The 12,256-nt window shown below is 40.2% G+C and overlaps 3 protein-coding genes across 3 annotated transcripts; all 3 read left to right on the top strand.

Moving 5' to 3' along the window:
* Window positions 1–459: 459 nt before the first annotated feature.
* On the top strand, window positions 460–1,092 carry LOC311358881 (gamma-crystallin M1-like; the record flags this gene model as incomplete). The annotated part of the gene is made up of 2 exons (XM_084478981.1): window positions 460–714; window positions 817–1,092. Exons 1-2 carry the CDS (start codon window positions 511–513, stop codon window positions 1,090–1,092), a joined length of 480 nt encoding a protein of 159 aa, XP_084335107.1. The 5' UTR covers window positions 460–510.
* Window positions 1,093–3,267: 2,175 nt separating this feature from the next.
* LOC311358882 (gamma-crystallin M1-like) lies at window positions 3,268–3,900 on the top strand (the record flags this gene model as incomplete). The annotated part of the gene is made up of 2 exons (XM_084478982.1): window positions 3,268–3,522; window positions 3,628–3,900. The coding sequence occupies exons 1-2, from the start codon at window positions 3,319–3,321 to the stop codon at window positions 3,898–3,900; spliced, it is 477 nt and encodes a 158-aa protein (XP_084335108.1). The 5' UTR covers window positions 3,268–3,318.
* Window positions 3,901–7,558: 3,658 nt separating this feature from the next.
* Window positions 7,559–8,201, top strand: LOC311358423 (gamma-crystallin M1-like; the record flags this gene model as incomplete). Its single annotated transcript, XM_084478444.1, has 2 exons — window positions 7,559–7,813; window positions 7,929–8,201. The coding sequence occupies exons 1-2, from the start codon at window positions 7,610–7,612 to the stop codon at window positions 8,199–8,201; spliced, it is 477 nt and encodes a 158-aa protein (XP_084334570.1). The 5' UTR covers window positions 7,559–7,609.
* Between the last annotated feature and the right edge of the window lie 4,055 nt (window positions 8,202–12,256).

Below are 12,256 nucleotides of genomic sequence, written 5' to 3'. Positions count from 1 at the left end.
GAAAATGTCATAAAGAATTAAAAAATATCTGACCGGATTGAAAATTTTCAGGTTATTTTTTTATCCTATTTAGGTTTTTCAGTGAAGTGTCCATCTATACGTTAAATTTGCTCAACCTTGTTAAGAGCATGTGGAAGCTTCTCAATGGGCTTCAACAGTACGTTGAGTCAGAGTCATGAGTCAGTAGTTTGAACAATAGGGGCCGTCATGCAGTCTTTGGGTCTGTTCAGGTATAAATGTAGGGGCTTGACACAGGTAGAGCATCAGTTCACGAACCGATCTCTGAGAGACCACCAACACCGCAATCATGATGGGCAAGGTAAAGATATATTAACATAAATCATTGATTTGTATTTATATAATAACATATAAAATATATTGTACATTAAATATTGCAGCCAACTGGTTATTATCAATAAGTAATAGCACAATGTTCTGTTCTTGACAAATTCTTTGTTTCAGATCACTTTCTACGAGGAGAAGAACTTCCAGGGTCGCTCCTATGAGTGCATGAGCGACTGCTCCGACATGTCCTCCTACATGAGCAGGTGCCAGTCCTGCAGGGTGGAGAGCGGCTGCTTCATGCTCTACGAGAGGAACAACTACATGGGCCAGCAGTTCTTCATGAGGAGGGGAGAGTACAACGACATGCACCGCATGCAGAGCATGGGAATGATGTTTGACAACATCAGGTCCTGCAGAATGATCCCCTTTGTAAGAGAAATAGTGACAATTTTCCTCTGAACTAGTTTATCTGTTACATTGACTGTGTTGATGACTCTGCTGACACTGTTTCTCTGAACCTCTGCATTACAGCACAGAGGCCAGTTCAGGATGAAGATCTACGAGAGGGAGAACTTCGGTGGTCAGTTCCATGAGATGATGGATGACTGTGACAACATCCAGGATCATTACCGCATGTCCGACTGCCAGTCCTGCAACGTGATGGACGGCCACTGGCTGATGTACGAGCAGCCCCAGTACAGAGGCAGGATGATGTACATGAGGCCCGGAGAGTACAGGAGCTTCAGGGATATGGGCATGAGCGGCCAGAGGTTCATGAGCATGAGGCGTATCACTGACATGTGTTAGTTTCATCATCAATAAAACATGATCTAATTTAATTTGCTGGATTTCTTGCTTATTTTTAGTGAAATAGGACCACTGAGCATACAGAAGACCATCAGAGTTGGCCTAATGTCAGAACCAAGGCTTCGAAAGGCTATCCCTTTATCAAAGATGAACTATCCTGTTAAACACAGAATGTGTAATGGTAGAGAAGATTAAATATGACTTATATTGTACACATCATCAACAATAAATAAAATAACTTGTCCTAATGTCCAGACGTCTTTGTCTAGCTTGGTCACCAAAATAGGAAGTGAAGATCAGCTTGCACAAGTCCTTTCTGTACTATTATGGTGCCCTAACTTCATACGTAGTCACCATTCAACTTAGTTTTTTTACATCTTCAACATTAGGGCGCAGCCATGATTTACAGCCAGTGACATCCGCAGAGTGGCCCTCGCGAGCCCGCATCCATCACCCGTCCAATACAAAGTCAATGGAAGGCGAGTGCCACACTCGACGTCCGGCGTTTGGTTGAGCAGAGCCGGCGTTTGGTTGGGCAAGGGATTCTGGGAAGGCTCGCGTGCGGTCGGGTGAACACAGTGGCTGGTAAAGGGGAGGGACAAAAGTTGAACTTCAGGTAACTTTATGGAAATGAGCGCGTCTCGCAGCGCGTGTTCGGCCATGCGATTGGACAATCGGCACTCAGGGATGACTGACGGAGCATATGGACTCTTGGTGGAATTTCATTTCCTGGTTTTAAGAACTTCCATCGGCAAAGTGGTAAACTCTGACAAGCAGCCACTAGAGAGGCTTTGACCGAGGCGCTGCCACACTCAAGGCAACACATTTTGCGGGCCGAACTGTTAGCCTTGTGAGATCACCCTGACCTTGCGAGTACCCATACTGTTTCTTTCTGCACATTCATTCTGGCCTTGAGCCCATTGAAAGCCTCTTTCAAATAAACAAAAAAAAGATAAGTCCAACCAGTAGTGGGGAGCGAGTTTCTGTTGATTTCTGTTTCTGTAGCCAGGGAATACCGCAGTCTACCGAATTAAGAAAAAACATGGCAGTGCCCGAAGAAGTTTCACAATATACTGAGCACTCTAAACTGTTCATCCCAATTAAGACAGTAAAATGGTAAAAGATTTACAGAAATTTACACAAAGGCTTTTTTCACAGAGGAGTATAAGTTTTGCTTTAATTCAAACTAGATGGCAAGAGCAAGGCTAAGGCCAGACAAATTCATAGCAAAACCAAACTTGAATATCTGGATGGTCTCACAAGGGTCCTCCTCATAGCCTAGTCGATCAACCCCTACCTTGTCGGGAGGGCTTTAGAAATTGAATCAATTACATTCTTAGTGGCATTTTGAATGGATGTGTTTTTGACAATTTAGAATCTGAATTGTCACAAATCCAAGTTAAGGTTAAATTATTGTGTCATATACGTATATATATATATATATATATATATATAAATAAATATATCTATCTATAAATATTACATGATATATTTATATAAACCTTTTGTTAATGTGTCTTCTGTTCTGTCATTATTTGATTTCATTGTTTCAGCAGGAAGTATCCAAATGGATCCTGCCAAGGAAACAGAGGTGGTAGACTGGCTTCGACAGCCTCACTCAGTTTTACTTAGCTTTATTGTAAAAAATATATGGTTACATGTTTTAACTGTTTGTTTTGAATTTATTGCATGTAAAATATTGTTGAGAATATGTCATAAAGAATTAAAAAATATCTGACCGGATTGAAAAATTCTGGGTTATTTTTTAATCCTATTTAGGTTTTTCAGTGAAGTATCCATCTATACGTTAAATTAGCGCAACCCTGTTAGAGCATGTGGAAGCTTCTCAATGGCCTTCTACTGTACATTGAGTCAGAGTCATGAGTCAGTAGTTTGATCAATAGGGGCCGTCATGCAGTCTTTGGGTCTGTTCAGGTATAAATGTAGGGGCTTGACACAGGTAGAGCATCAGTTCACCAACCGATCTCTGAGAGACCACCAACACCGCAATCATGATGGGCAAGGTAAAGATATATTAACATAAATCATTGATTTGTATTTATATAATAACATAAAATATATTGTACATTAAATATTGCAGCCAACTTGTTATTAGCAATAGGTAATAGCACAATGTTCTGTAATCATATACCATGGTTGACAAATTCTTTGTTTCAGATCATTTTCTACGAGGAGAAGAACTTCCAGGGTCGCTCCTATGAGTGCATGAGCGACTGCTCCGACATGTCCTCCCACATGAGCAGGTGCCAGTCCTGCAGGGTGGAGAGTGGCTGCTTCATGCTCTACGAGAGGAACAACTACATGGGCCAGCAGTTCTTCATGAGGAGGGGAGAGTACAACGACATGCACCGCATGCAGAGCATGGGAATGATGTTTGACAACATCAGGTCCTGCAGAATGATCCCCTTCGTAAGAGAAATCACAGTTCATCTTTTACTCTGAACTAGTTTAACTGTTACATTGACTGTGTTGATGAATCTGCTGACACTGTTTCTCTGAACCTCTGCATTACAGCACAGAGGCCAGTTCAGGATGAAGATCTACGAGAGGGAGAACTTCGGTGGTCAGTTCCATGAGATGATGGACGACTGTGACAACATCCAGGATCGTTACCGCATGTCCGACTGCCAGTCCTGCCACGTGATGGACGGACACTGGCTGATGTACGAGCAGGCCCACTACAAGGGCAGGATGATGTACATGAGGCCCGGAGAGTACAGGAGCTTCAGGGATATGATGAGCGGCCAGAGGTTCATGAGCATGAGGCGTATCACTGACATGTGTTAGTTTCATCATCAATAAAACATGATCTAACTTCAATTTGCTGGATTTCTTGCTTGTTATTTTTTAGTGAAATAGGACCCCTGAGCATTAAGAAGACCATCAGAGCAACATTTGGAAGCCAACCTTGAGAGTTTTGAACCACTGATCTCACAGAGAGATTCCATGAGTTGGCCTAATGTCAGAACCAAGGCTTTCAAAGGCCTATCACTCCGAGGTTTATCAAAGATGAACTATCCCGTTATTCACAATGTGTAATGGGAGACAAGGTGTAGCAGTGTATTAAATGTTTTGTGCACCACCATCACTGCCCATTCATGTCATACATATTTCCAACCCATCAATTTGTGATCTTTTATAATCTCCATCTATCCAAAGTATCTCCTAAAGCAGTGTTTCTCAACTGGTGGGTCGCGACCCAAAAATCTGTCCCAAGGCCAGACCAGTTGAGCAACATTGTTCTCAAGGTTACTCCAACATAGCATCATGAGACCATCCTGATATTCATGGTTGTGATTTGCAATTATTATTAGCCTGGCTAGGCAGCAATTAACATCATAATATGGCTGCAGCCATACATTGTTAAACAAACTCTAGACTGTGGAACTCCTTGTTGGTCATCTCCCTCCATCTACAGGACCTCCACCTCAGAAGTGATGCAGTTCAAAAAGACCAGGCAAACCTCAAAAGAAAATGTTGGTCTGGGTGATTAAACCATTGTACCGATTAATTTTATCCACAAATTCTGTACCATCCAATAAAGAAAGTGGCGTTGTTACAATAGCAGTGCGATAGCAGAGCAATGTGTGGAATCCAACAATATTAATTAGTGTAGGCAATTGTGAGAATACACATAGATGTGGTGCATCTACATTACAACCTTGACTGTATTGCTTAATTTATCTGAGCTTTAACTCCAACTCATTTAAGATTTAATAAAAAAAAAGGAAATTCATTATTTACATGAATGGATTTCAATTAAAAAGGCAAATATAACATTGGATATTTGCCAACACAAAATACATGCATCCTTGAAAACTAAATCAAATGACCATGTATGAATCAAGAAGAATCAGGCCATCTCAAGGCATCTGTCTGCTGTGGTTTCTTCCCTAGTAGGTGGGAACAGTATGAATGCTGTATAAACACTGTGGCAGCAATCGTGAGGTAAGACGGTGACCGAAAAGGAAAGAGTTAAACAAACAATAAACTAAAATAGACCAATAACTTTGGAGCTGGAGAAACAACTATGAGAAAAACAAACATGATGAAATATGACTTATGTTGTACACATCAGCAATAAATAAAATAACTTGTCCCAATGTCCAGACAAGTTTGGCTAGCTTGGTCACCAAAATAGGAAGTGAAGTTCAGGTTGTACCTACATGTCCATTCTTTACTAGTACGGTGCCCAAACTCCATACATAGTCACCATTCATTGTTTTTTTTTAACAACTTCCACATTAGGGCACAGCCATGATTTACAGCCAGTGACATCAGCAGAGTGTTTCAAACTGACAGTACACGTCTATATATCCATATGATGGAATCATCAGGAAGAGGCTAAGACATACAGTATGTCAATGTTACCCTCAGACACCGCCCTCCTAAGTTTAACTTGGTGAGACCTGAAGTGTGACTCTAAACCCCAGGTCTTTGAGCGGCAGGTTCTCAGGCAGAACTTTTAGTCCCTGTTGTGTCATCTACACACTGCAGAGACCTGCTCGAGAACATCCTTAAAGCAACTCAGCAGTTTTGGATTAAGTCTGTGGCACATGCAGCCAAATGCACCACTTCCTGCAATCGGTCCACGGTGACATGTCGATTGAGTCACGTCCCACCGCGACTTGCGTCATCTAACAAACAAACCCATACACCTCACAGTGACTATATTGTACCCTGTCAAAATCACAATATTCCACAGCACTTCATTAGCCTATGCAAACATGGCAATTTCGACCAGGGACTGAGAGAAATAATTTCCCCATGCTCAAACCAATTGCTGAAGGTGTTCTCTGACGCCACCCTGCTGGTTATGCATGCCAAGTGAATCACACTGTTTTGCTGACATTGATATATTACAGCAATAAGTACATTATTGCTTATTGTTCTATTTTTTTTATCATTTCAGTCTTCCCTCTGCAGAAAACCTCAGAATGCATTGTAGGAGCTGTTTCCGATCAATACATAGGGCTGGATTTGGTCACTTACTCAAATAAAACTAATTTAGAATAAAAAATGTTTTTGCCACTCTCAGTTAACCAGTTTCAAACGTTCTGCTCTGCTTTGAATTAAAGTTGGGTTCTTTTGCTGACGTCAAAGTGCCTTTTCCGAGGCACTTACAACGCCATGACATGGTACACCTGCAGCGTTGTGTGTGCGGATGTGTGGATCTCCCCCTGGGCAGCGTTTAATGGTGATTGCCCCGTCCCAGAGATGGTTATGCCTCTCGGACACTAATAGTTTACACCACAGTGTATGAGTGTTTGTGAATGTGATTAGCTCCATCTGGTCAGTGGATTATTTTGATGTCCAAGAGAGGGTTAAGCTTCTCGGATGCTTATAGTACACCACTTAGTGTTGTGCAATTCCTATACAACATAATCATTATAACACGCCAAAGTTGGTGTGGGTCATAACCAGAGGTGTATGGTAACGAAGTAGATGTACTTCGTTACACTACTTAAGTTCCAAATTAAAATATGTTATATTATATTTGTATGAGCTGTGTGATACCTCAGTCAGTAGGATACTAAACAAGGTAATACGAATTGGCTAACCATGTTTTATCTGCAGTGGTGAAAATGTGACTGATAGTAAACATGTAGATTAGTATCCTAACCACTCTGGCTAGATTAGATTTTAATGTAATTGTAATGGGATACTTTTGGAAGAAAAGAAAAAAAAGTTCTATACCACATTTCATTCACCTGAAAAAGTTAAATAAAAAACAAGGAGAATAATTTTGTCCTGTTTTGCTTCTTTTCATGCGTACTATAAAATACTTGTACTTTTACTTTTGATATGTTGAGTATATTTTTTCACAAGATACTTTTGATACTTAAGTACATTTAATGTGAGCTACTTTAAGACTTTTACTCAAGTAATTTTCCTTTAGGAGACTTTAACTTTTACCAAAGTCATTTTCAGTTATGGTACTTATACTTTTACTTAATTATTTTTTTCAAGTACTTTATACACCTCTGGTCATAACCATGGGGACAACACGCCCCCCATCTTTCCTATAACTCCTAGCCCAAAACACTTTTCTTTTATCACATAGTGTCTGGATTCGAGCTTAAACACAGAGTCCACCTACACTTTAACTCCTTTTTCCAGAAGATCAATTGGAGGGTTGGAGTCTGTTAGAGCATGAGTAAGCCTCTGTATGGCTTTCTATAGCATGTTGCTGGGTCAGTTGTTTGAACAATGGGGGCGTCATGCAGTGTTTGAGTCTGTTCTGGTATAAAAGTACCGGCTTGAAACAGGTAGGGTATCAGTTGACCAACCAATCCAGAGAAACCAACACAGCCATCATGATGGGCAAGGTAAAATATACCAACTTATTTAAAATATTAAAGCCAACTTAGATACTTCCTTTTAGTATCATTGAATAGCGGCAACATCCCAACATGATCTGCTATGGTTGACAAATTCTTTGTTTCAGATCATTTTCTACGAGGAGAGGAACTTCCAGGGTCGCTCCTATGAGTGCATGAGCGACTGTGCCGACATGTCCTCCTACATGAGCAGGTGCCAGTCCTGCAGGGTGGAGAGTGGCTGCTTCATGGTCTATGAGAGGAACAACTACATGGGAAACCAGTACTTCATGAGGAGGGGAGAGTACCGCGACATGAACCGCATGATGAGCATGGGAATGATGTTTGACAATGTCAGGTCCTGCAGGATGATCCCCTATGTAAGAGAAGTCACCAACGTTACATTGTTTAATTGAATTGAACATTTCAGCTGTTAGATGGATTGTGTTGTAGTAATAAGTCTACTGACATTATCTCTGAACCTCTGCATTACAGCACAGAGGCCAGTTCAGGATGAAGATCTACGAGAGGGAGAACTTCGGTGGTCAGTCCTATGAGCTGATGGACGACTGTGACAACGTCCAGGATCATTACCGCATGTCCGACTGCCAGTCCTGCAACGTGATGGACGGCCACTGGCTGATGTACGAGCAGCCCCAGTACAGAGGCAGGATGATGTACATGAGGCCCGGAGAGTACAAGAGCTTCAGGGAGATGATGAGCGGCCATAGGTTCATGAGCATGAGGCGTATCACTGACATGTGTTAGTTTCATCATCAATAAAACATGATCTAACTTAAATGTTCTGGTTTGTTGGTTTCTTATTAAATAGCACCTTGAATACACAGGTGACCTATACAACTGCTAGGCAAAAAAGAATCAATAAAAAACTTTAGTTTTCTGAGAGAGAACACGAAAATAACAGAATAAATGGCCGCGTTTAGACCCCCAAAATGAGCGCCTAACCTACACAACCAAAAACACTGCAGCATTTTGGCAAATATTTGCACGTTAATATGTATTTACAGACATCTATGTATGTTTCAGAGAGTCTGAGGATGTTTGGTCCTATTCATGATATGGTGAATTATTGTCTACATACCAACTGTAGCAGAGAGCAGTTCGACCGCTCTCGGGTCTCAAACCTGCCACCTCTCGAACTACGACGCTACCGGCATGGGAGTCGAACGCTCTAACCACTGAGCTAAAAGCCGAGGTCTCTAACTCAGCGGCTAGAAGCATTCTTAAGGCTAGGGGTGTGAGGATTTACAAACGTACTAACGCCAGCTAGCCCAGGCTAGTTGGCATCCGTTACACTACCACATCTGTATCATGTGTTGCCTAAACAAAGGCATACATCACTTCAAACTATGGTAAATCATTTCCCTTTAATAGTTTACTCCACCCCCATGAACCTCTCAGTTCATTTTTAAAATTTCAAAATTTAAATCTGACTATGTAATGTTTTTTGGGGAATGCGTAGACAAAGAAATCCTGAAAATGTGTGCCTCTTTAGAGGAGCGCTCTTCAATTGAGAGGTTGGATTTTAGAAAAGAGTATGGACAGTACTGATTGATAAATAACCAATCATAAATTATAGATACATTATAGATACAAGTTGTTTCCAGAGTTATTTTATCGTACACTTTACGCTATTTGCTTTAAATAGCTACTGTATTGTATGTTCTATCATTATATGAAATGCAGTACAACGTGGCATTTAAATAGTTATTTTAAATAGAAGTTTCCATTTTATTTAGTTGAGTGCAGAATCTTATCGGTATGTTTCTTAAAAGAAAGTAACTGAAGCAACTTAATTTTTAACTTTCCGACTTCTTTGTAAACATCTGCCATGCAGAGCTTTGCGTCAAGCTTTTTAAGATTTTGTCAAAAACAAACCCCACGTTGTTGAAAAAGCACAGACATCTCAGCAGCTCTGAAGGGACCTGAAGTTAGAGATGGCCAGCATTGCAGGAGGAGAGAAAGCTGGATCATGTGCAAACTTTGACGACCAGTGATGGCGGGGCAGCAGGAACAAAAGGGAAAGGAGCCAAATTCAGTACTAGAGTACTTGTGAATGTAACAAATAAAGAAATAATAAATAAAGAAAATCTAATTTAATTTAATTTTTAAATCTGGTTTATTGCAAAATTAGGATAATGAACATGTCAAGAGTGCTCCCCCGCCAGGAGATCTCCCCAGTGTGTGTGGAGATAACTGGTTCAACCTGTGCACACTGATTACTCAATGTACAACAGGTGTGCAGCCTCACCCAGCCCCAGAGTCCAATCAGACTCAACCAACCATCATCCACACACACTCCCACAATCTTTAAAACAACAAGATGAACTGATATAAGCTATATTAGCTGGGCAATAAGCTTTTCGAATGTGATTGTTGCCACTGTTCAATAACTTGGAAATGGAGTGGTGTTTCCCAATGTGACATTGGCATTATCTGCTACAGTGGCTTTGATGCAACTAATATCGAGTTCATGCTTTTCCAGACAGGTCATCAGAATTTGATGTATTTCAAAGTCATCATCAAAGTCTTCATCAAAGTCAAGTAACTTGCACTGCACTCCATCAGACACAGAGAAATATCTCATGCACACTTAAGGGGAGACCATCATCTTTTTTTAAACAGGATATTAATAATATGTGAGGCTCCAGGCTTCCACCTCTGGCTGCTAATTAGTGTATTATCTGAAAAATCTATACTGGTGGTACACATACTTTTGAATGTATTTCAAAAGTATGTTTGATTGTTCTGACTCTATAACACTAATAAGACAAATCATGTGTTTCATAAGACCTAACAAAGCAAACTGTTCACCAATATCCATGGTACAGATAAAATATGTCGATATGTCAATATATATTATGTTTTTTTTGTTCAGATTTGCACATTTTAAATAATCCAGATTTAGATTTTGTATTGTTTTGATGGGATGAAAAATTAACAAACCCACCCCAAATGTTACAGTGTGGGGAAAAATGGATGGCTTTACAGGGCATGTTGCATCATCATTTCATAACAGCCTAGGTTGTTCTTGGTGTACTTCGGCAACACTTTAGGTGGAAGTTGAAAGTTGAAACTCAACCAATGTCAACATCTAGTTCGATGACCTACATGTCAATCATATAGGTCTATTTCTCAAAGCAAGTATGGGTTTGAGTTCGACAACACACTTTGTTGGTTTGTCTGACAACAACTGGCATTAGGCTTTTGAAATCCCTTGGAAGAAGAGGCCATCTGAGATCATCAGGAAGCTGGAAACCGGGAAGCGACAAAGAGAAAGTCAGAGACTTGAAATGAAACGACTGATCCTAACAAGTGCCCAACACTGGGGAACAAACACCTCAACAAGAGTGCAAGAAATATGGCAAAGGTGTATCCTGTGGCATTCACAGATGTCCTCTGAGCATCTCTGTGGAAATGGCTCAAACTGATAAATACGGTGCTGATTTGACTCTCCGACAGTAGGCTAAGAACTACAGTGTTGATGGGATTTCCTGCATTTTAAAAACACTTAAGGATCTTTAAACAATCACAATGTAATAGAGAAATGCAAAACAAAAGTATAATATATACATATATGTTATATATATTCAAATCATTGAATCATCTTGCTTGACATGCTATGTGGAAAAACATTTCAAAAAAGAGCAAGATCATGTATTGATATTCCTTGTAGAATAGAATTCTTCTGATGAGGTCGAGACAACCTTATGGTTAGGTAAGTGTTGTGAAAGGAATGGATAAGGTGAGGTAAAAGGATAAGGGCAACTGGGGGTTCCTTGATGGATAAGGATCAAGGTTAAAGGATGAGGGAAACGGTGAAAAGTTTGCAACCAGTACGTAGAAAGCCAAGTTCTGCTTGAAGACCATGAACATAATGGAGACAACGGAAGTTGGTTGATGCTAAAGCTATGTATGTGTATGGGCATTGTTTGATAACAACACTGGCTTGGAGCTTATGGGCGGAATCACAGAGGCAGACAATAAAAAGTGTTTACCGAAGCTGGAAAGCAGGTGTTCTGTAGACCAGCTCAGCTTTTGTATTACTCTCTTATAGTTCTCAATAAATTTGTAAAATGTATTCTGCGGTTTCCTAATCTCTTTCCTTGTTATACTAAATGTGTTGTCCTTTCCACAACAAGCTCTATTCTAACTGCAGCTTATCATGGTGCAGCAGATTATTTAAGTGGATTAAAATTGTGCAAATTGTCATAATATAATATTAATTTCATGTCAATGTATTATATCAGAAAAAGTGATGTTGCAGGAACCAAGCCATTGAAAATGAACCATTTAGCATTACTAAATGGTTAATTTTCAATCATTCCTTTGCAGGTTGCTGCAAAATCTGTTTTTTCTGGGTCCAATGGACAAATGTTTTTTTAGTTTTGACTCGTAATTTATTTTACATTAACAATGCAACCATGCCTACCGACTACATGATGTATAATACAATTCTGAAGCCAATCGAATAAGGCTAATGATTTTTTAGATTAAGAACAATCTAGAAATGTTTAGATAGAATGTGTTTTCAAATACCTATTGTCCATTCCATTGTAGTGCATGTTCATGTATTGTGTGCACCACCCAATAGATCTATTCTTAGTTCTTCTATGGCCATCAAGGCCGCTGGACATGTGACCAACTCCATTTAGCACTCTATATGCCCCTATACCATGCTGCTGGCTCAGGGGTTTATACAATGCAGGGATGGGGGTTGCTCAGGTATAAAAGTAAGGGCTTTTTACAGAAACAACATCAGTGTACCAATAGCACAGATCGTATCAACAACCACTGCCATC

This window comes from Micromesistius poutassou (genome assembly GCF_964030765.1).
Source record: "Micromesistius poutassou genome assembly, chromosome: 14".
NCBI lineage: Eukaryota > Metazoa > Chordata > Actinopteri > Gadiformes > Gadidae > Micromesistius > Micromesistius poutassou.
This window is presented reverse-complemented; position numbering and strand designations above follow the sequence as displayed.